The sequence below is a fragment of the Zootermopsis nevadensis genome, unplaced genomic scaffold, assembly GCF_977971745.1.
Source record: "Zootermopsis nevadensis isolate Lab colony 2312 unplaced genomic scaffold, Znev_1.0 Znev_ptg000001l, whole genome shotgun sequence".
In the NCBI taxonomy this organism is placed as follows: Eukaryota; Metazoa; Arthropoda; class Insecta; order Blattodea; family Termopsidae; genus Zootermopsis; species Zootermopsis nevadensis.
Genome location: NW_028259133.1, coordinates 1,605,868 through 1,631,527, shown reverse-complemented (window position 1 = coordinate 1,631,527; position 25,660 = coordinate 1,605,868). Strand labels below are relative to the sequence as shown.

The 25,660-nt window shown below is 40.0% G+C and overlaps 2 protein-coding genes across 10 annotated transcripts in view; both read right to left on the bottom strand.

The window, feature by feature from the left end:
* LOC110840577 (high affinity cationic amino acid transporter 1) overlaps nt 1-10,211 on the bottom strand; it is a 38,578-nt gene extending 28,367 nt beyond the window's left edge. Inside the window, exon 1 of one of the 3 annotated variants that reach the window (XR_002546920.2) lies at nt 8,449-8,608. The gene's annotated coding sequence lies outside the window, so the exon portion shown is untranslated. Of the gene's footprint in view, nt 1-8,448; nt 8,609-10,083 lie in introns of those variants that run through there. The other 2 variants (XM_022085724.2, XM_022085706.2) reach the window with 2 other exon arrangements.
* A 1,569-nt stretch (nt 10,212-11,780) lies between these two features.
* Ssl1 (general transcription factor IIH subunit 2 Ssl1) overlaps nt 11,781-25,660 on the bottom strand; it is a 34,402-nt gene continuing 20,522 nt past the window's right edge. Inside the window, exons 1-9 of one of the 7 annotated variants that reach the window (XM_022085741.2) lie at nt 25,520-25,659; nt 23,904-24,622; nt 22,888-22,951; nt 21,755-21,956; nt 20,266-20,394; nt 18,283-18,456; nt 16,153-16,406; nt 14,648-14,909; nt 11,781-13,849 (exon numbers count right to left, since the gene is read on the bottom strand). In XM_022085741.2, the coding sequence (XP_021941433.1) occupies nt 13,706-13,849; nt 14,648-14,909; nt 16,153-16,406; nt 18,283-18,456; nt 20,266-20,394; nt 21,755-21,956; nt 22,888-22,951; nt 23,904-23,943 (1,269 nt within the window). In that variant the 5' untranslated portion in view covers nt 23,944-24,622; nt 25,520-25,659 and the 3' untranslated portion in view covers nt 11,781-13,705. The other 6 variants (XM_087347057.1, XM_022085753.2, XM_022085747.2 and 3 more) reach the window with 6 other exon arrangements.

The following is a 25,660-nucleotide window of genomic DNA, read 5'->3' as shown; positions in this document are numbered from 1 at the left end:
ATAACTATCTAAAAACGTGCTTCGGTTGATTAACTTTGATTAGTTCCAAGTATTTAAACGAAGTCTTAGATAAAAATTACACGGATCAGTAAAACACGAAAGTATTATGTTACAAAACGTTTGTTCGCTGTACAACGTCGAAGGCACTGTCTAATCTCCTGCTGTCGCCCTATCATGTTGTTCTCTGCTTGATTTTTAACGCGAATGGTCTTATGTCCCTAATAATGAAGGTAGCAAGGACCTCTGAAACGTCGGTAGACTTCTACCAGACTACACAGCGCAACGACCCAGAAGACAGAAATCTTAGAAACAGACAAAATTTGAATCACGTCTTTCCCTTTTAACATTAGGTTTCATGAGTGGGGTATGGGTAAACACAGTTCAGGTTCGAATCCTGGTTAAGACGGGATTGCTTCTCCGCCAAACCACGTCCCAGAGCAGAACCTCCAATGCAATGGGTGCCGAGGGACCAACAGAACACACCCTGAAGCTGACAATTCACCCAAATTTCTTGTCGGTTTGTTTGTTTGTAGGTTTGGAAACACTTCAACTTCTGAGGTCATCTGCGCCTGTCTACTAGTGACGTAAAATTCTAAGGTCTTAATAAAAACGGATATGAGTTACCTTCAAGAACACGTGTCATAAAACTGACAGCCGCGAGGTCTCAGGCGTAGACCTCGGTCGCTTGGACTCTGGGACCGCGGGTTCGAATCCCACTCAAGACTTTTATCCGCGTCTTTATGTGCTGTGTTGTCCCGAGGCCTTGTAATGATCAGCCTCCCTTATAAGAGGCCAAAGATCTGTCACTGTGACTTGGATTGAAACCAAAATTACTAAAACTTAAGGTAAATTCATTGTCGAGACTTAGAATGCAGTTCTTTATACGAGGTGCGATCAGAAAGTTTCAAGACTGTGTCAATAGAGGGCGAACCGGATGTAGTACGAGCTTCTGCCGCTAGGGGGTGCGGCCTACATTCGTAGTGAATCAGTGTGCCAGCCGGCATCATCGAATTAGCATTTGTTTCTTAGTTACGGGCGTTTTGGTAGTGCATTACACCGACCCTCCTGCGATTTCGGAATGGCGTGTGCATCAAATTTTGCCAAAGACTCGCCAAAACGGCTACGGAAACCTATGAAATGCTAAAGCAAGCATTTGGGGAGTCCGCAATGGGGAGTCCGCAAACTTTTGTGTGGCATTCACGTTTTAAAAATGGCCGAACCTCTGTCGATGATGACGAGCGTTCTGGACGACCATCTTCGAGCACAACGCCCGAAAATGTTACGAAGATCGACGTCGTACCATCAACGACTTGTGCGACATTGTTGGGATAGGCTATGGGACCTGTCAGCTGATTATAAAGGAAGAACTCCACATGCGACGCATCCTGTCTGAGGACCAGAAGCAGAATCGACTTCTCGTTTGTCAGGAGCTCAAAGATCTTGCAAGAACCGAGCCCAACTTCCTTTCTAAGCTCCGCGTGACTTCTTCCTCTTCCCAAAGATGAAAATTCAGCTAAAGGGAAGGAGATTTGAGACGATAGAAGATATTCAGGCAGAATCGCAGATGGTGCTTGACAGGCTGACAAAGAAAGATTTCCAGGGATGCTTCCAGGCTTGGCAGCGGCGCTGGGATCGTTGTGTTCACTCCCAGGGGAACTACTTCGAGGGTGATGGATGAATTTAATACCTGAGATAAGTGTACGGGTTTTTATAGGCGCAGTCTTGAAACTTTCCGATCGCACCTCGTATATCTTTCTGCCCTTGCGTATAGACGCAAGGAAACTTCGTGCTTGCTTTCAACTGCATAACTTCATAAGTTGAGGGTCAGACACGCACTGCTTATGGGTAGGCTTCAAATACAGAATGTTCCAAAAACATTTATACACATTATAATACGAAATATTAACCTTGTCATCGATTCCTGATTTTTATTGTGACAGATGTTTGAAAATATATGATCTGAAGCTTTCACGGCGACTAAATATAATAAATTCTTCTCGGGCTACCAACCCTGAGGACGAACACAGAGATGGCTCTCGAAACGGTGGTGTTTCCTTCATCAAGCCACCTTACACATTGTAACTTGCGTACAGAAACAAAACAGAAAGATGGCGCTGTGGAAAAGTCTGTGTTGGAATCTACTTGTCTGCTTTTCTATACTGTCTCACCACGAAACTGAAAGAACCACTTTCATGTTCTAGATCGGCGTAAAGCAACTTGCGGCCTGCGGGACACATCCGGCCCGAGAAATTATTTGTTAATTTGTTACTAGTCGCTACAAGGTCTCGGGTTCGATTCCCGGCGGTGCCCGAATTTATAACTTGTGTTGGACAAGGCCGTGGTCTAGGCAACACGGAGTTTTCCTCCGTGGCATCCCAACAATTACTCCATTCACACACAGAAGAAGGCAATGGCAAACCACTTCTGGATCATCTGCCAAGAACGTATATGAACAGGTCCCCAGTCCGAGAAAAGGATGGAAGGATCCTGTTCATATGTACCTGTCGTCAGACAGAACACTAAATAAATAATAAATAAATAAATAATAAAGTATTTGGAAGAACTGTAATTCTTATCTCGTCTTCTGTTTTACGTGTCACGTATGTTCGTGACTTCAAATCCCTACTGTAAAATGTAGGTTATTCAGTATAAACTGACAGAAAACATGTAAGTCCATAGTAACCTTCACACATTTAACAAACTTATATTTATCACTCACTACTCATAAATGGGCACTTCGAAGACAAAGAAACTTCCCACATGGGACGAGGCCAAGGCTCCTCTCGGGCTGTCGCGTCATGGGACAAGAAGACGGTAATTTGTCATTTCTGGGTTCTCAAGAACGACTCCGTTCCATGTGGCAATAACTGTCAGTCAGGTCTGTTCAATTTACTATTCCAGGAATACCTGAGTAAACTCACGCTAGGCGAGATTAAGACGCATATACGAGTTATGAAGTGCAAGCAGACATATCTAAACAAGTCTGCAGTAAGTGAATGACGTCCTTGCCGCATCCAGAACGAGTCGCAGCGAATTACGTAACAAAGTTAGCTGAAGACACCAGGAATTTCCGGAGTTTCGATAAAATCTCTCAGTCGAAGTAACGAGGCATAAACGCGGGACCTTGAATCCTTTGAATGTGAATATGGAAATGGAATCTCTCTCATACTGATTCTGTAACTTTGTAGACGAACAATGTAAAATGCATTACGATTTCATACGACGCTCACGCTGAGAAACTTCGAAATCAAACGCAAATTAAGATCAGATAATTTTTGTGTCAATCCACCGAGAAAGGGGCTCCGGATATTATATACTGGAATTTGCATTTAATACAGGAATACCTCGGATATATTGCGGGTTCGGTTCCAGACCACAGCAATAAATCGAGTCACATGAATGTTTTGGTTTCCCAGTGCATATAAAAGTTATGTTTACTCTATGCTGTAGTCTATTAAGCGTGCAATAGAATTATGTCTAATATAAACATTGCGAGAATTACCAAAATGTGACACAGAGACACGAAGTGAGCACATGCTGTTGGAAAAATGGCGTCGATAGACTCGCTCGACGCAGGGTCGCCAACAAACCTTCAATTTGTAAACAAAAAAAGTTGTCAGTGGAACCACTGTTCCGGAGAATTTGACGTAAATACGTCTATACGGAAAGGAAGTTTATATATTGGCTTTATTCTAAATATTAACTTTATATATGCTTTACAATTGAGTAAAGTTTGATTAAGACTTTGCTTATTTAACTTGAATTAGTTACGCTTAAAATGGGTCTGTGGTAGCTGAATGTAATGTAAGGTAAGGTAAGGTAAGGTATATATTATTTATTTAGTGTTCTGTCTGACGACAGGTCCATATGAACAGGATCCTTCCATCCTTTTCTCGGACTGGGACCTGTTCATATACGTTCTTGGCAGATGATCCAGAAGTGGTTTGCCACTGCCTTCTTCTGTGTGTGAATGGAGTAATTGTTGGGATGCCACGGAGGAAAACTCCGTGTTGCCTAGACCACGGCCTTGCCCAACACAAGTTATAAATTCGGGCACCGCCGGGAATCGAACCCGAGACCCCAGGATTACGATGCCAACGTTCTAACCGTAAGGTAATGTAAGGTAATGTAATGAAATGTTTTATAAGTAACAACAATGCCGAGTAAACAGATTACGTTACCCTTCCTTATAGACGTATTTACGTCAACGAAAAACCGCAATATCTGCGAAGCGCAATAACACGAGGTATGCCTGTACATCATTCGATTGGTAGGCCCCAAGCAAATGTTCAAGAGGTGCTACAGAAGGTTCCGTTGGGCACAATGAACGGACGCAGGTCGAAATAAAAGTACAACGAGCTGTGAGTTGCTGTTTGTCGACTTTCAGGGAAATAAACAGACATGTGGACGTGTTTTGCAAACAAGGCTTTCCCTTTTCCATAACCGGATGCTTCGCCGTACCAATCCTGAGCAGCGGCCATTCGAAAAAAACATTTGTGATTCCTGTCATAACAACAGCCTCTGCATTAAAATACTTAAAGGTACAACAAACTCCTTCAACATTAAATTCGATAATATCACGAGCCTCTGATTGCTAACTCTCACAGAAAATAAACTCCACGGTGGTCTAGCGGTTAGAACGCTGGCCTTGTAATCCTGGGGTCTCGGGTTCGATTCCCGGCGGTGCCCAAATTTATAACTTGTGTTGGGCAAGGCTGTGGTCTAGGCAACACGGAGTTTTCCTCCGTGGCATCCCAACAATTACTCCATTCACACACAGAAGAAGGCAATGGCAAACCACTTCTGGATCATCTGCCAAGAACGTATATGAACAGGTCCCAGTCCGAAAAAAGGATGGAAGGATCCTGTTCATATGGACCTGTCGTCAGACAGAACACTAAATAATAATAAGATGAGGTGGTCTAGCGGTTAGAACGCTGGCCTTGTAATCCTGGGGTCTCGGGTTCGATTCCCGGCGGTGCCCGAATTTATAACTTGTGTTGGGCAAGGCCGTGGTCTATTCAACACGGAGTTTTCCTCCGTGGCATCCCAACAATTACTCCATTCACACACAGAAGAAGGCAATGGCAAACCACTTCTGGATCATCTGCCAAGAACGTATATGAACAGGTCCCAGTCCGAGAAAAGGATGGAAGGATCCTGTTCATATGGACCTGTCGTCACACAGAACACTAAATAATAATAAGATGAGGTGGTCTAGCGGTTAGAACGCTGGCCTTGTAATCCTGGGGTCTCGGGTTCGATTCCCGGCGGTGCCCGAATTTATAACTTGTGTTGGGCAAGGCCGTGGTCTAGGCAACACGGAGTTTTCCTCCGTGGCATCCCAACAATTACTCCATTCACACACAGAAGAAGGCAATGGCAAACCACTTCTGGATCATCTGCCAAGAACGTATATGAACAGGTCCCAGTCCGAGAAAAGGATGGAAGGATCCTGTTCATATGGACCTGTCGTCAGACAGAACACTAAATAAAATATAAATAATTCCGAAATTGCAAATTGCTAACACCTTCCTCGTATCGTCCCAGCATCACCACCTCCCACCTTTACGTGATGCTCAAACTGAATTTAGTCTTGCAACAGGCGGCAATATAAAATGTATGTTTGCAAAGTGCACATGACGACCAATGAGGTAGACTTTGCAAAATCGATAAGATAATTCGTAACACAAACAAACTTTAGTCAAGGACCGCCAAATAGGCCTACTAAGAATTCACGACGACACGAAAAAGTAAACAGACTCTCTTGAGTTTGTCTAAATATCACGCGGGTCTCTGCTGCAGTTCCACAAACACTAAGCCAGATCGCAAATCAACTGCTTTCTTTACTGAAGGTTTAAGGAAATCACAAGAAACTGGCAAAGTTTACTTCTCTTTAGGTGAAACAAATGAGAGTCGAAACATCACGTGACCTACTGAAATTTATGCACGAATCATCTGCATCTCCTTAACACGTTTACCAAAGATCCATTTTAATATTATCCTCGTGTCTAAGCGTGTGACCATCTAAACCTTCCAGCGTCCAGGAGGGTGTGAAGATTCTCCTCAACACGCGCCTTCCAACCAAAAAATGCTTTTAATATCCACATAAAGACAAAACAGCAACGCGTGTGGTCTGGTAGACAATTATCGACGTTTCAGAGGTATTTGCTGTTGGAGGCAGCAAGGACCTCTGAAACGTCGGTAAACTTCTACTATACTACGCGACGCCACAATACAGAAGACAGCAAAACTATGTTCGTGTTCAAAGCCGTGAGAACCTCAAATTGTGTTTAATAATTTAAAAAAAAACAATTCAATTGAAATGGATTAAAAACAAAAATGACACTCACGAGGAAGTTAGGAGGAGACTAAATTCTGGAAATGCTTGCTACTTCTCAGTCCAAAATATTTTGTCTTCCCGCCTGATTTCTAAAAACCTGAAGATTAAAACATACAAAACAATAATCTTGTCTGTTGTTTTGTATGGGTGCGAAACATGGTCTCTCACTCAGAGGGAGGAACACAGATTGCAGGTGTTTGAGAATAGGGTGTTGAGGAGGATATTTGGACCTAAGAGAGAAAACGATGGGGCATGGAGAAAACTGCATAATGATGAGCTTAAAAATCTGTACTCCTCCCCCAGTATTGTCAGGGTGATTAAGTCGTGAAGAATGAGATGGGCGGGGCATGTAGACCGAATGGATGGGACAAGAGGTGTGCACTGGGTATTGGTTGGGAAGCCTGAGGGGAAGAGACCGCTGGGGAGACCTAGACGTAGATGGGAGGATAATCTCAGGCGGGATCTATGGGAGATAGAAGTTGAAGGAGACTGGATTTTGTTGGCCCAGGACAGGGACCGGTGGAGGGCTTTGGTTAATTCGGTGATGAACCTTCGGGTTCCGTAAGCCATCTGTTTGTTTGGGCATTAGAAGGTTAAAAAGCTGTCAGGCAGCGCTGTGAATGTTCTGAGAACATTCTTAGGCTAACGCGGTTTAAAATTGTCCTACAGAAATGGCATTCCACTTCATAGGTTATATAGATACTTCGTTTCAGTTACTGGAGTACGACAATTAACGTCGAACGACAGGATGATTCATAAAGGCGAGTTTCAAGGCGTTGCCCTAAAAATTTCCTTGACATTGTCGATAAGAAATTCACGAACGTTCTCAGCTAGTGAGACAGTGTAACGGTTGGTAATGAAACCTGTCACTGTGACGTCATTTCGTCAGTTCCTGCATTTTCACAGACGTAGAATCACGCTTTGGGATTAAGCGTAGGCCTGCATCCCACGAGGACCGAGTTGTATCTGTCTACATATCATTAATTGGTAAGCACACGTCTAATAGCTTAGAATTCACGGATCTTCGCGCAAAATCTACATTTACATTAAAGCAGCCACAAATACACTGATTAAATCACTCATCTGTGGGGTACAAGATTCCACAGGCCTCGTGGTGTTCACGATAAAAAAATTATAATAAATAATAAACTCTGTATTAATCAGCTCATAAATCTGTGACCAAAACACTAAAGAATTTGTGAATAATAATTCTGTTATCTTTTTCATAGATGTGAATCAGACTTAATTGGGCGATTTAGAATATGACGTAACGAGGAGGATCGTCTGATATTATTGAGATAATGAAATTCAAGGGGCTACAACGGGCTGGGAATATGGCGAAGATGAAGGAGAAACCAGAAATGCTTACAGTGTTTTAGTAGGAAACCTATTAAAACACTTACTTGCAAGACAGAAGAGCTGAGAGGATAACATTAAGATAGATCAAAGAGAGAAAAAGGTTATAAGGTTTGGGTACAATCCGGAAAACCTAGAATTCTAAATCTGCTTATACTTACTCTGTAGATGGTCTTAGTAAAAACAAATTATTTCAGAGCTGAAATTCCACAGACTGTCCCAAATTTAATCCCATCGTACACCACAGGCTTCTATGGTATTTGAACGCTGTTGTAAATAAATGCTAAAAAGAAATGTCACATTCCCGAATCAGATCTAATTTACGTCGAGTCATTTTAAGCATTAAAAACTTTCCAACATGTGCAAGGTTTCTAGCGATGAAACGGAACGATGTTAATTATAATTAACACAGAGAAAATTACCCCCGAAGAACTTGAAGCACCGAAACTGTTTCAGGATTATTAATCCTTTGTCTCCGCACGAATTGAGGTCTACACGGCGACGAAATGCAATAATGTCTTTGTCGGGCGGTCAGCTGCATGAGAATGGCTTTTCTCTGTCTCAGTCAACCCCGAAGACTTCATCGAACCCGCTCGAATACACTCAACGAGTTACATTTCGTATACGACAGCGAGGGTTTATTCTAGCAATGCTGCTAACAGCATGAACAATGTCTGCCTAGAAGTATCACAAGTTATTTGAAAATAATCCAATTGACAGCGTCGACGAGTAAAGATGCACACACATACCTTCCAAATATTCAGTAGCAGATGCTTGATGTAACACACAGCATGAAAACACGTTTCTGAAATGCCCCCGCCAAAATTTCGCTCACGTCCGACCACCAGCCCGCCAGTAGCGAACAAGTGTGCTAAATTGGTCGCGCAACCAACCTGTACCACGTGACTCAGTGGACGTCCTACATTATGACGTATCAATAACAAAACCATTGGCTACCTGCATTAGAAAGTATTCATTCTGCTTCTTGACACAACTGAACAACAGATGCCACGCACGACATAATTTGAGGCATAATGGGAACAAATTACAATTTTACTGACGTTGAATTCTGTTCTCGCTCGAAAAACACGTTTCGAACCAATGAGGCCATCGTCAGGTTCAGTTCTCTGCTTCTGTGTCATTGCACTAAGGATTTCCTCCTCGATGTCCATAAATAATTATAAAACTGTATATTAAAATGAAAGCAAATCCGTCCCGCTATAAGAAATGTAGGCACTTGAGGGGAGAGGTAACATCGCTAGTACTAATTCTTAACGGCGGCACTAGATGGGGGTGAATGGTCAGAGTCACACCCCGGCTGTGCTTTGCCCCCCGGAAATAACCCCGGTACCCGAATTTATAACTTCTGTTGAGCAAGGCCGTGGTCTAGGCAACACGGAGTTTTCCTCCGTGGCATCCCAACAATTACTCCATTCACACACAGAAGAAGGCAATGGCAAACCACTTCTGGATCATCTGCCAAGAACGTATATGAACAGGTCCCAGTCCGAGAAAAGGATGCAAGGATCCTGTTCATATGGACCTGTCATCAGACAGAACACTAAATAAAACCCACTGTAGAGAAGGTTGGGTAGGCCCCAGAGCCTGTCTGGATGCTAAGGTTACCGGAAAAATCCTCTGCCTCTGTTGAGGTTAGAACCTCAGTCGTCTAGTCAGTGATCAGTCACCATACTGACTGAGGTACCCCAGCTGTCAAATGGTTCAAAAGTGAACATTTTGGGGGGAGACTAACTTAAAATGACATACCGTAAATATAAATCGATCTAACACTTTAACATTGACCTCTGAATGTATAACTGCATGCATTCTGTCAGGTATGAAGTATGAAAAAATGTTTGATATATGCGCAACTAGCTTGCCTATGAACATTTTAAACAAAAATATTATCAATATGTACACAGTTTGTTGTTGTTTTTAACCAAGATCCTAGGCAAAGTGACATACATTCTTCTCATGGACAACTATTATGTTTACCAAAAAAATTTTACGTAGCATGTAATTGTATCATGATTAACAACAATTTAGGAACAGACTAGCCACACAGAAAACAAATTTTATTCAGCAAGAGCATCACCTTCCTGTTATTAACATCAGAGAAACACATACAAGCAATCGAATTCAAAACACAGGAAAATTTAACTTCTCTACCAAAAAGTTTGAAAGCACTAAATCGAGGATTAACAAGTAAACATATCTACTAAGAAAGGAAAATACTCTGTAGTATTAAGCCTGTGTATAGAGTTCACACACAAATCTGGTATGACACTTAACCCAAGGTTGGCTGCCCTTATTTCCCCAACTATAATGTAAAAAAAAAACACAAGAAACTCTGATCGAAGCAATTAATATCAATTATGACTTACTTCCAAAGCCTTCACCATATATTTGTTTCAGTAAACTACTCTCCAATCTTAGGCTGCCAATGTTGATAACCTGTGACAGTGAAACCGTAAAAAAAACGTCAGAAAACATAGTTTTGCACACAAAGCTTGAAAACCGCGCACTATCAACACACCATCTTGCACTAAAGTTGAGTACCAATTCGACCAACCTAAAGGCGTTAAGTTTAAAATAATTTAATTAAAGAAAACAGGTGATATAATTTTAGCCACGTACATAATTTTAGTCCAGTTTCCCCTAAGCCCATTCTTTTTCGCGAAACAAGGAAAGCATTTTAGCTGTGCGATGTGGCTAGTTCCTTTGTGTTTACGCAGACATACCCAGTTTGTACCTGGACCATACTATTGGCTATCCTGACATGTATAACTTTACACAGGTCACCACCAGCCGCTTTGAAATCCTTACCAAACCACCCTTCGTGATCATTTCCCATTAGATATATCCTCCTGCAATTCATTTCAACAAATGTCATGAATGCTATATTCCCCAAGTAGGGAGGGGAGCACCCATTAGTAGACTATTAGAGCAACAGTCAGCCAATTATGTAAGATCTCCCCCATGTAGAATATTACACACATCTTTATTATGCAATAACTAATTTCCCTAACGTTTGGCACTTTGCCCCTGTGGTAACTCCACTCTGCAAGTATCTCTATATGAACTGACGGCTCTGTAGAGATGAAGCCAAGTATCAGCATGATAATATATTTGAAGCCATAATCACTACTAAAATTATAGTGCCAATGGTACTCATGATAATCAGAGATCAATGCATATTTATTTAGTTTACCAGTCACATAAAAAAATCACTTCTAAGGTACTTTAATATTCAACTACAAAATATAAAATCTATATGCATACAAGACACAATAACCAAACTTTAGTCTACTTCATGGAACCATGATCTTGCTCATTGATTCAAATTTGTTTGTGAACTGGATAGTGATGAATTGTTTTTTGTCAATTCTAACGTGCCTGGTATTATTTAGGTCATAAGTTATTCGATGACTATATCAATTGCATAGCATATTTATCTTCTAATGACATTAGAGGGTAACCATGTACAGTAACCTGGAAAGAATGGAGACAAACTGATCGTGGCTTTCTTAAAAATACAATCATGTCACCTTCCAAGAGAAACACAGGATGAAAACCATCTACCAGCATAACCCATCTCCAAATGAGATTCACATTAAATATAACTGACATGAAACAGAACAGCACTTGGCCATACAAGTTTTTGAGTCAGGGCGGCTCAGTCAGCATAGTAACTGACCATGGACTAGACAACCGAGGTTCAAACCCCGACAGGGGCAGAGGATTTTTCCTCTAGTCTCTGCATCCAGACAAGCTCCGGGGCCCACTCAGCCTCCTATCCAATAGGTATTGGGGTCCTTTGCTGGTGGTAAAGCGCAGCCAGGGCGTGATGCTGACCACTCACCCCCATCTAGTGCTGAGGTTAAGAACAAGGAACTACTATTCCTCTCCCCTGAAGCAGCTTCATGGCATTTATCAGGACAGCTTTACTTTACTTTCACAGTCAAATTTTTCAGGGTTGGAGAGGAGTTGGATTGGTAAACCAATGGAATGGTTGCCTTTTAGTTACAGCTGTAATACAGGGGTAAATAAGAAAGTGCAACACACTGGTAACTCAGATGCATACTTATGAAAACATTCTGGACCATGCTATATTTACAGCCTCTCATTACAAATTGTGCATTGATAAATACTTCAAAAGATCTGATACAGTGTCAAAATGAAATAGCCTTTCCATGAAAAAAAATTAAAAAAACTACTAAAACATGAATTATACATACAGGCATACCTTGGAGATATTGTGGGTTCGGTTCCAGACCACTGCAATAAAGCGAGTCACATGAATTTTTTGGTTTCCCAGTGCATATAAAAGTTATGTTTACACTATGCTGTAGTCTATTAAGTGTGCAACAGCATTATGTCTAAAAAAACAATGCGAGAACATTGCGAGAATTACCAAAATGTGACACAGACACATGAAGTGAGCACATGCTGTTGGAAAAATGTCGCTGATAGACTTGCTCGATGCAGGATTGCCACAAACCTTCAATTTATAAAAAAAAAACGCAATATCTGCGAAGCGCAATAAAGCGAGGTATGCCTGTACTTATCTTGTGAATGATATTGTGCTGTGGATACAAAGTGAAATGACTTACAGGTAACTTCATTGTACCAGAGGCAGGTTTGCCAGGTTTTCAGACACTGCAGTCAGAATACGGTACCATCACCGAAACAAGATTGGAGTACAATGACATTCCAAAAGAGTACTTCATACCACATCAGTCACTACTGCATTAATCTGAGGTCATCATTGCACAGTGCCTTTCACCAATGATATCGCTTCAGTTTTTGTACTACGATGTGTTCCCACAGCCCAATTGTTGCTCAAAAATGTGACAGACATGGACAGGGTGCAAAGACACAAATAATAAATCTCAACAAATCATTGCGAAAAAAGTATTTCACTATTTCGTGACTATTCAAGGTTTGGAAGTAAAATCTCCTTGCAGCAACTAACAGTGCTTCCTTGCATTACCTCATACACACTGTGTTACTAAAGCAAGTGGAATCAATGGTCCCCACATTATTCAACTTTGTGAGATTTAAGATTCTCATGAGTATGAAGATGGCAATCTCAAATTTCCATCATATGCAGGCAGTAAGCTTCTCTAAGCCAATATCTACCAGACTACATGGTGCAACATGCCAGAAGACAGCCATCTTCATGTTCAACTCCATTCTTAACCAGCAGGGCACTTCTTATGCAAACATTATTCCGAGCCCTCCAAACACGAGCAGATATCCAATGTACACATTAACTACGGTACTGTTCGACATAATAGTCACCTAATATCAAGAAATGACTGCTTGAATAGTGCTAAAATCTTCTGTTCTGTCTGTACTCTGGCCATTTCACACCCCTTAAGATGGTGTCATGACCCTCAGTCACTGCACACTTCTTCCTCATCAGTATCACGTTCTTACCCTCTCAATCCTTCAAAACTTGCTCGTTACTGCTTCAGAGCAAAGTGCGACAAAGCTGCTCGGTAGACCGTGAGGTTCAGCAACAGCAAGTAGTAGTAGTAACAGTAGTTTGAAACTGACTGTACAGCCCATCATCATAAGATATTTACAATCAAAAGCAGACAATCGAAACAGACAAAAATAAAAAGAAAGAGAATTGATTTCAGAATATAAGTCAACCGCACAAAAAAATTCTATGGAAATAATATGGAACAAGAAAACATTTTCTTCTCATAATGTGAAATTTCCTAGACTCAAAACCACCATATAAAAAGAAAGTACTACATACAACTCGACAGAAAATTATACAATAATAATATTTTCCAGAGCATTCACTATTTCTAGTTAACTGCTCCAGTTCTGCTCTCTATTAATGTAGATGATGAGAATATTCTGCTCCCACTTGTTTTGAAGTTTCATAGACCCTTATGTTAGGTATCTGACAGATAGACACTGCTCGAAACAGCACCTGCAGATAACCGACGTAGTAGAATGTCGTCACATGTGAGTCTTTGAAACTCATGACTATCTTGGAGGCATAGTTTCATTTCCCACTGTCTGGAAGGTTGAATGATTTGTAGCGCATCCAGGGCATGTGTGCAGTAAGTCATGAATAAACAGATCACAGTCTAAGCAAAATATATTGCTGCATGTCCCACATTCATAAACCTGAAAAATAAGCAGATGAAGGTTATGTTCAATGTTGACACAGAAGATCGGATAACTGCGCCTGCAAGACACATCCTTCTCCACAGTTGTGCCAACATGACAGTACTGTGTGCACATTGATGTATCATAATTTTAAGCCAGAAATTATGTTGAGATATTACATAAGGGTACAATATGCTCCCAATTATCTGTGAATAGACTACCAAGTTTACAAATACATTTTACACTTTGATATAAAGTCGATTCATTGAAACTTCTTTTCGGCTATTATTTCGTAAATGAAACATTTTAGACCCAATTTTCATAGAAACATTTTTTCTTATTTTTGATCCTGGAACAGGCACACAAAGTTTGTAAACATACTTCTGACTGACCTGTATTTCTCAGTGTATTCAATTATGTGAGTTAAGAACGTGCTGCATGACGTGAACATTTATTCATAGTTTATAACTGCTCAAAGTATGTTACCAAACATAAGAACCACAACCTTGTATTCAGCCAAAACCATTTTACCAACTTATGCACCATTATCACATGTAGCTGAACTCTATGTTTGCTGCTGGTGACAAATCCCACGCTTCTCAACTCATGGCAGAAACAGATACTGGTAGCTTCTACTTACCAGTAAATGCCAGATTACTCAACTTTATCTGCATGACCAAACATCAAGAATCAGCAATTTTGGTGATCATATTTATTATTGATGAAATCTTTTATGTGTTAAATAAACAGAGGGTGCATGACTTATATGACAGTGCGAATCAGACGAGTAAATACGGTATACTGAAACGTACGTACGTGCTTATCGTGTTCTCCAAATCTTTTCTGACATGCGAAACACAACTCAATCTTGTCCTGCATATCTTTAAATTCCAGTTCCTTAAAATTTTCAACTGGAAACAAATGGTGATAGGATCTGGCTAAATGTGGTGCAGACACTAATGTCAATCCACAAGACTTGCACTCCACAGGAAGTTCACAATATTTGCTGCAGCACTGGGGACAGAAATACCCTCCACTATTCAACCTACTGCCTTCTACGTCTGATGAATCCACATGGCTGAAACATCACAAAAACATACTATACAGGTTTATCTGATCTGATATGGATTAGGAAGACATGTATAAGATGTGTCCCATTTTTAAGACATTTGTCTGGATGGCATGAGAAATATCACAAAAAATTAGTCCTGATAGTTGAACTTAGGGAATGAACCTGGAGATTCAAAAATCCAAATCACTACATTATAAAGTTTTGATCTTCATCAGATGGGACCTTCAATACTATGCAACAAGCAAACCCTCAAACACTTAAAAATTCTAGCATGAGCTCCTGTTATTCCCATCTGCGATCTCTTTTCAAACAAAAATGTCCCCTTCCCTTGGAGCACTTGCTAAATACCTTCAAATCTCCTACTCACAAGCTGTTACTTTCTGAATCAAATTATAAACTGGTAATCAATTCTAAATTCTGTGCTCATCACCTATGTACAATTGCCTGTTTGCTGATTTCAGACTGGACAAATAGGGTTCAATCCCCACCAAGATCAAAGGATTTTTCTTCTAGCCTCTGCAGCCAGACTGGCTCTGGGGCCCAACCTGCCTCCTACCCAATGTGTACCAGGGGTAAAATGCAGCAAGGGTGGGACAATGACCACTCATCTCCATCCTGTACTGAAGTTGAGAATGAGTAGAAGTTATACCTCATCCACACACAAACACACACACCCCACCAAAACACTTTTATAGTGTGTACCACGGACTGCTTTACTTTTAAATTCTTCAGCCTTCCCTCTGACTTAAGTAACCGACACATACAAAGGCAGGTGTCACAGAGAGAGAAAAAAACACATTTACACACACACATACATAAATGGCATCAGCTTCACACTTTAAGTAACTGAATACTTTATACTCCAACCCACTGAAGTTGGCTGGTTTACGAGGGCATAAGATAGTAACTGTGCATAAGCATCCAAAACTTCGCTGTTGTCACTTCAAATTACCCTCCATACACTGAGAAGATACCAAGCCGAATCCCAGAAAGAGGCCGATTACCATGACCGATGTTATTAGTGGATTTTGTCAAACCCTCCAGACAAATGCCAGGACAGTATGTTAGAAAAGCCTATGAACACTTCCTCTTTTATCCCAGTCATTCATAACTGCCTTTTCATTCATTGCCTGAGAGTACATAGCCTTAGTAATTGGTACAGCACCATAAAATAACCCAGTACCTGCCAACCAAACATCTCCAACTACTCAAGCTCATCACTGTGATAGCAACGGAGTGACAAGCTTACCACATGCACAAAGTGAGTGGTGTCTCCTTTCCTTCGTGCATCATGTGGTGGGGAAACCCCATCTTGATCAGAGACGAGTCGAGTAACGTGGCGGCTGGCGGGGGATCAATGTGCTGGAAGAGCTGATCCCGAAAGTGACAGTCATCAAGTATCACTCCGAACAGACCTCCTGTCTCGCGACACAGCTTGTGGCAAACATGAACTTCTGCTGCTAAAGATATCACTGAGCAGCGGACAGACTGAGCTTTCAAGTTCTGGAAAACCACAACACAAAATTCAACACAAAGATAGCAGAAATGTTCACAAATATCATGACTGAATCATCAGAAAATTTACCAAAATAATCACACACCCAGAGAACAGAAACTGGCGAGACGGATAGATTTAGTAAACTCGACTCACATTCTATTTTCCTCCTTCCACACAGAACTTCAGGCCAGCCGATTGGGTATGGCCTTGGAAAGTACACCAAGCAACCATTCACATTCACCTGCTCCTATGCCAGAGACTATATACACTGCTGTCTCACACGCAAAGCCCACATCTACTGGCCACTTTTCATAAGAGCCAATCAAGCATAATGCTTGGCAGGATGAGGAGGAGGAGGAGGGTAAGAGGAGGGAGTATTTATGATTATATTATTACATTGCAGTGGACCCCATAATTCACTCTTTTTTGGAAAGTGAAGAAAATGGTGAAAATTACAGGAAGGTACGACCTGAAGGAAATGCAAATTGTAAGCACAGTACTTATCCTCACCTTAAGTATTTATTGAAATGCTCAGAAAACAATGTAGGTAAATTATGAAGCAAAATCTAAAGCTTTCACAACATATAATTCTCAGAAGCTAAAAAAAAACAGATCATTATACAAATTAACACTAAAAATTTTTGCAGAGAATAAGCAATATTTTTACTTCTTTAAAAAAGTCTGATACCACACTCTGCTTGAAGTCCCTACATGTTTGTCGACATCTAGCAGCTCCTTATAAGAAAGAGAGTGGTTTTATTTTCCCTTTTGTGTTGCTTCGTGTCTTACCAAACACACAAATTCAGATAATGCATGCAGCAGACTCAGCTGACAGATTAAATAATTTATTTTTATTTATTTTATTTATTTACAAGTTCCAGAAATCCAATAGTGGATATAGAACACGTCACAAACTCAAGTATAAAAGCATAAAATACATACATTAAAGAATTACATCTAGACAAGCAGCGTACTAAATTCAAGACAATATAATTAGTATTTTTATTACAATAGTTATCCAATTAAGTACTCATCCACAGTGTAAAACGAGTGAGTAATTAAGAAATGCCTTAATGCAACCTTGAACTTTTTAAGATTATTTGAGGTATTCTTAACCTCTATGGGTAATTTATTAAATATCTTTATACCCGCATAGTGAACTCCTTTCTGAAAGATAGTTAAATTGGCTAAATTATAATAATAAAAAATAATAACTAACTTAAAAGCAATAATACATTTAAAGCTAAACTTGTAAGACTGTGACTAACTTGTCAGAGTAGCCAACATCTTAAATGAAAATTTGACCGGTCATAAAAATAAGAAGTGAAAAACCCCATGAAATTAAAATTAAATGATTTAAATTATGCAGAAACTAAAACCATTTCAATTATAAGAGAACTAATGCGGTTGAAGGAAATGGTGTAAATTATGGAAAATTTATATTCCAGGAATGTAAAGACAATCATGGGGGTTGCATTCCTGCAAATCGCCACATATAACAAAAACAGGAAACTAGTAACGATTGCTGTTTTGATGATAAACTGGCAAATGCATCGCAATCCCTGATAAGCCTGGAGTAGGTTTGATGCAAGTAACTGGTTGTAAAATTTAGCCTGGCATCTTCATACCCAAATGCAAAACTGAGAATCATCCTGTGTATGTATGACTGGCAGGACATGAACAGAACACACCAGCGACAAATTACATGGCCAAACACGCTGTTCATTTAGTTATGCATTTCACCCTAAATTTCCATAAGTGGAAAATATTGCAGTATGTAACATGTCACCAGTACTTGATGTTATCAGGGGTTACAGTATTCATTATGATCATTCAGAAATTCTAGTATTGATTTTTTCTGACCTGACCTAACATACTCACCTGCATTGTGACACAGATGTCACCAGGGTCACATGTGGTTAAGCTTCCCATCACAATCAGAACTTCACGACTAGCATGGGAAGGCAACATACGTAATGAGCGCAACGCAAGTTCTAAGGCATTCTGCAGAGATGGCTCTCCACTACATGCCACTTGAGTTAACTGTTGAACTGCCTGAAATTATGAGACGGCTCGTTACATAATTGATGAAAATAAAATAGTCAAGATTCGAGGTTTTCATGGGAGCGAAAATGATGCTGCCGCTGTTCTTCCAGGTTTTGGCACCATGCAGAAGTGTCAGTAGATTTCAACACTCAGAATGGAGACAGTTTCTGTGAAATGTTGGCATCTACTGAAAAGTCTACATGACGTCATAAACCAAAAGACATTATCAGAAGATAATGAAAGTTTTCTAAATGAATTGCATTTAAACAATTTATATACCACTAACTTATCGGCTGTGATATTATAAATCTAAACTTATCACACTATAGATATTACTCTGTACAGACTCAGAAATTATTTATCCGTGGCGTAACAGCCCTCTGAGAGCCTAAGCCGACTAGCTGGCTGCTGGCCTCACGTTCACATGCCTAAGCATAGGTGAACGATCATCCAACCAGATATAGGATGACGTGTGGTCAGCACGACGAACCCCCAGCCATTGCTAGTTTTCCTGACCGGGAAATTATTTATCATCACATTTAAATATGTATTTACCAGAACAGATTACATAGTTTTCCAAAACCTTTCTTCTGATTTCACACTTATTCATGACATATATTTTACAATATTATTTACAGAAACTTTACCAAACTTTTATAGGAGATGAAGTTTTATGTATACTGCGCATATCATTGTGGACATTCTTTTCATATTTAACAAATTATTTTGTTGCCTAACTACTCACAGCCCAATCTCATTTTGTTACCAACAGAAATGTACACTCCTCAATTGCCCTTGTTAAAAAAACTTATTTGCTTTACAGACGATATGCCTGCCTTGTTCAAGTATAACCTTTTTAGCATTCATGACAGCATGAAGCAAGCATATGCTCTAATAAATACGGAACGGATTGTACTGGATAAAAAGGCTACGCATCATGTCATCTGGTACACATAACTACCAGGTTTGTCCTGAATATAAACTACAAAAGCCTGTTTGTAAACAGAACACGTAAGCAAAAGAGTTATAAGCAAGTGGTCACCATATTGTAAAGATATATACCGCCCACACCATAACTTCAAGCACAGTATCAACTGTTTTTTTTTGTAGTGTTCTGTCTGAGGACAGGTCCTTATGAACAGGATCCTTCCATCCTTTTCTCGGACTGGGACCTGTTCATATACGTTCTTGGCAGATGATCCAGAAGTGGTTTGCCATTGCCTTCTTCTGTGTGTGAATGGAGTAATTGTTGGGATGCCACGGAGAAACCGGGGAAGCCCCCGGAGGAAAACTCCGTGTTGCCTAGACCACGGCCTTGCTCAACACAAGTTATAAATTCGGGCACCGCCGGGAATCGAACCCGGGACCCCAGGCTTACAAGGCTAGTGTTCTGACCGCTACACCACCGTGGCGGTTATCAACTGTTACTAAACATTATGTGTGATAGTGAAGCTTCTAAAGCATACACCTACTGGCGTATGTCCCACTAATCTTATCAGACAAAAGCATTCAGTTCACCACATGACAAGTCCTGTGACCGCTGAATGTTTCAGTGGACACTTGCAAGAAAATTACTTTGAACTGTCAGCAATTAGCTGGGTCACAGTGGTTAAAATATTTCCTTAAACTGCGGAACCGTGATTAAGAGCCTCAGGTAAGTGGTAAATGTTTTCAGCTCAGGTCATAAGCACACAAATACAAGAAGCAACATGCTACTGATGAATATCATCCGTGCTTCCAGATGTACTACGTCTATTATATCATTAGTTATAGTGCGTATGTTGTTTTCATTTTCATTAAAATATGTGCCTTAAATACCTTTATGTGTTTCCTTGGATTTCCAGCTAGCTCACTTATTTTTTCAGCACGTTTGTTTCTTGTTATGATGATTCCTATCTGGCTAATTGGATTCTGATCAAAAAATTCATCAATGAAACCCTCCAACAACTGAAACAAAACAAAATAATTAAAGACGCATGGCAGGAAGCGGAGATAAAATACACTGTTTTGAAAATAATTTCACATAGTAAGTGAAAGCAACATGGATCAAGTTTCTGAAAGACAGCTTCCACACCAGCGTCATGAAACTCTTCAAAGCAGAGGGACGTCTTTCACTGCATTCTATGGAATGATTTTACTACAGGCATCTGTAATTACTAGCATGACGCATGTTGAGATAATTTTATATTTGTTGTGTTTACAATTAGCCAGGATATTATTTTTTATAAAATTATCTACCCAACTCCATACAGCAGGATTCTTCGGAAGCCAACAGTCCCCTCAGCTGTTCAATAAATTCACTCTACTTTATGGAATGTTATGGTTCATTACATATTGGGATTTAACCGTTCAACCCCCTTCAAATACCCCTCCCAAGTACCGCTATTCTTTTTTAATCAGGAGTAGCTGTTACACGAGCACATCACAGCTTACTAGAAAATGAGTATATTCAAGGTCTTCAAGTATTAATCATTAGAGTAAAAAAGTTAAAGTTTGTCCCACTATACGCCATGTAGGCGCTTGGGGTGAGTGGAGGTATAGCTCCTCTCTTCCTTGACCTCGGCACTAGATAGGGGTGAGTGGTCAGCATCATGCCCCGGCCGGCTTTACCCCCGGGAAAGGACCCCGGTACCCATTGTAGAGGAGGCTGGGTGGGCCCCAGAGCTGGTCTGGACGCAGAGGCTAGAGGAAAAATCCTCCGCCCCCGTCGGGGATCGAACCCTGGTCGTCCAGCCCGTAGCTAGCCACTATACTGACTGAGCTATCCCGGCTCATAATCATTACAGTAATTCAGTGAATTTATTTCACCTTCCTACAAGGATATGAATGTACTGAAACCCCTTTTATTACTGCACACTCAATTTACAAATCAACATTCTTCATAGCAACTGGTTATCCTTTCAAAGTACAAGGCGAATGGAGAAAAGTGTATTAAGAAGAGCTTGATAATTTGTATTCTTCACTTAACATTATTAAGGTGATCAAATCAAGGAATATCAGATGGGCAGGTATATAACAAGCATGGGAGAAACAAAGAATGCTTACAGAACTTTAGCCAGAAAAAACAAAAGACAGGAAGAGCTCACTTGGGATACCTCGGCACAGATGAGGGAATGTGATAACAGATATTAAAGAAATATGATACCACTTAAGGGTGTGGACTTGAGGCATCCGGAGCTGAACAGAAACTAGTGATAAGCTTTTGTGAACATGATAATAAACCTATCGATGTCATATTATTATGAATAAACATGTTCACATGTTTTTGAACTCTATTTGTTACACGTCAATCAAGTATTTAAATTACCTTAATAGTACAAAGCTGTCGTGTGGGTTTTAAATCCTGATTACTCATACAATCCGAGTTATCGACCACCACGTAGAGGTGACGCATCATACCAAGCCGTGTATTACCATGTCTCTCTGCCTGTCGCTTCCTCTTTGCACGCTGAATTATTTCCGCCACCGATCCTTCAAGCAATCCTTCATCATCCTCCTGAATTGCCTCCCTTTTATTAACACATAAATACATTAGTCTCTTCTTAACGGTAATACCAATGCCATTTCAGAATAACTTATAAGCACTACCTTACTAATTGGAGAAATGCCAGGAGAGTTTGTTTGTAACTGATTCTACATATTACAATAATAAAGAAATGTTATGCCTACTTGGGCACAAAATTCCACATCAAATCAAAACAGAAAAGACATTTCTAGCCTGATCCCCTCAGAATTGAAGTGTATTATGTGAGTTTTTAGTCCCAATGGAGATAAGCATTTCTGCCAAAATTTACTGCTTGATGGCCACCAAATTTTTGAAAGCAGAAATCCAAAGTTGTGAAAGAAAAACTTGATTTTTGGGCATTAGTTGTCTTAGAAAAATGGCATAATGCATACCCTAATTGAGAACCAGAGCTAATAAAATATTGTTTCTAATATCTGTTATACCAATATTCAGCACAGTTATATTTTCAAGTTCTTAAATTTGATTTTTATTTGTATTTTTCAAAATGTGGTATTCAATTTTTTTTTAAATAAACTGTATGCAAGCAACTATTATTTAAAACATCTGCAAATATCAAGTTTGGACTGCAATAGGATTGGGTTTTGTGAAGCAGTCTACTGTAAAGAGTCACATGAATTGTACTGATGAGGCAACTTCAAAGAACCCTGTAATTAGCATAAACATTAATGTAAGCACATTTCACCAACCAAATCATCAGGCAGCAACACAAGCAGAGATGTTATCACAGAGCAACGGCACAGCGAGAATGGAAAGCCGACAGAGCGACAGTTTAGTGGCTGAGGCTGCCAGTAGCGGAACTTAATACTAATTTTAAGTGCCCAAATCAAAGTAAAATTATTCACATCCAGTATTTTTAGAGCAATATTTCTGAAAAGTGTGAAGACTAAAACTAAAGCTGCTGCTGTACAACATACCACGTCTTTTCATATCCAGTTTCCCATCTGTATTCCTTCCCTTCATCTTCTTCAGCCATTACACCTGAATAGACACACATACATAACAAACTGCATATAGCACTATGTTACTAATGCATTTTTCATAGAAATGTATTACCAATTAAAACATAAATATGTCAATATGTGTTCACATCCATACATGAACTACATACACCAATCAAAATCTTTTAAAATTAAATAAAGGTAATTCAAATGTAGTAAACGAGCATTTCATAAAATGTTCTCAAGTTCAAAAAATAAACTATTTTAGAAAATATCTTAATACAATTATTTTCCCCCCTTTTCACTAGCCAACATTTCTGTACAATGACAGACACCTTTTTCCAAAATTTATTGCAAGACTAATAATGCAATAAATACCCTACAGATAAACAAATACATATAAAGAACTACATAAGAGTTTTCAAATAAACTCTTCATTTAGTGTGATAATCATTTCTCCGTGACATAAATTCATAAAGAGAATAGAATGTTTGAGTCAGAAAGGAATACTTTTAATGCAATGAAGTCTTATCAGGTGATCGGACAAGTAAGTGTGGAATTACAATCCAATGTTTCAGAGACTGTGTCTGCCTCCAACATCACAGCTTACGTGATAACATAACTGCCCATTGTATTTGTACCCAGAACTGGCAATCAGAGCCTCTGTCCCCTGTGAATGAGCCAATAGGGATATTTATTTCTTATTTGTAGTTTATTTAACAATGCTTTTCAGTAGCTTAGACTATACAGTGTTGAATGAGAGGATGAATTGGAAAGAAGCGGTTGTACTGAAGAAGGGACTGAAAAAACACAGAAGCCCCCAGTCAGGATAACCAGTCTCTGGGCTGAGATTTGAACTCAGAACCTCCTAAATACAAAGCAGGAGCGATAACGGCTCGACCATGATGTTTGGTCCAAGAGGAAGAGTGGACAGAATCAGGTGTTCAGTCATCCAAGTCTTCACACAGCCTATGCTGCTCAACCCATACGACCTGGGCCTGTCATTGATTCTTCCTTCGGTTGTTGCTTCATGGCCCTACTTTGTTAGAGCATGTTGGTGTCTGGGTTCCAGGATCAACTCAGAGTAAATACAATGAGTCTGTTAAAGTTGCTGGGATGTAGCCAGATCTCAATTGCCTCTTTCACTACATGAACCATGTAGTCTGCTGTTCTGCCCAGTATTGTGTGTCCTTAAAGTGACATGGTGGCCTTCCTTCAACAATGCTGATCACAACAGCCACTGACATGTCTGGATGGTACAGACATACGTATCAATCATGCTCCTTACACTTTGCTTTGATGGTGTGGCCCATCTGCCTCACCTACACCTTACCACATTTATTAATAAAGCAGTATATGCCTTGGACCTTAAGGCCTAGGACATCTTTTACTGGTCTCAATAGGTGCACATTCTTTTAGGCTGAAATGTGCACAACTGTTATGCTGAATCTCACCACCAGCCTGCTCATTCTGTGAGATGTGCCTTAAATAAAGGGTAGAGTGCCCCCATCCTGGCCAGCTTCTCCTGCTGTCCTCTGTTTAGAGTTGAGGGCAAATGGTTTGCACTATCAGGTTGAAATGTAAAGAGCATATATGATGCATATATTATACCAGCAAGACAAGTTAGCAGTCATCAATCACAGCATCACTGATAGTCACCACATCAACTTCTCTGAGACCACGGCATTGGCAAGAATGGCAGGCAAACAGACTGCAAAGTGAAAAAAACAACTGAGATCTGGCTATTTCCAAACAAACTGAACAAAGACACAGTAACAACAATTAAAAGAAGGATCAAAAACTGGCAGTAATGATTGTACAGGTTATGCAACAGAGGCTGTGTGATGATGACTTGGATGACTGGCCACCTGATTATGCCCACTCTTCCTATTTGCTCACTCACAGGCAAGAACACTGGCTCTCAGTACCTGTCATGGTTACAAATACCATAAACAGTCATTGTCACTCATACCTGATGATGGAGGCAAACTGAAACTCCACACTTACTTGGCTGATCACCCAAGAAGTCTTCATTGTACTCAGTAATCACGAAACCTTAAATCTTACAGAATGCTTTTAATGCTACTTGTCAATTTAAACTGACTTCTTAGACGAAGCACTCAATATTTGGGGAGACAATTCTATCCCTTCATAGCAGACATCTTTTTAATGTCAGCAATTAGTCTGTGAAGATGGTGTGTTTTATTGACTACATGGATCGCCGAGTTTACTTCATAATATTCCTCTTTAAGAATTGTAAATGTTGTTATGGCTGGTACTCACTGGCAAGTACGTCAATTGTTACATACGTCTCACTCTACAACAGCATCTGCCCTGGTTTAAAGATGACAGACTTTAAATATCATAAGAAATTCTAAAACATATCCTCAATCATATATTTTATTCATTCTTCTACATTCCACTACAGTCCCCAAACTTCAATGCTTTCGACCTCTCGAAGGAGACCCATGTGTAAATATTGATATTTACGTAGATCATATACATCCTAAATTTGGGTGTTTTCATAAATTATGTTATTATAGATAAGTTCAATGCGTCTGTCAACATGGGGCTCAATGAATCATGCAATTTCTCTCTTTATACTTACAATTACACACCCAAATACCCAGAATATTGAAAACCAGGCAGGTGAGCAGCTGTTATTAGGAAGACCAAACTTGCAGATCACAGAAATTTAAATATGAACTGACTTCTTCACATTCCCGCCATGTACAGACGGATGGCGCCA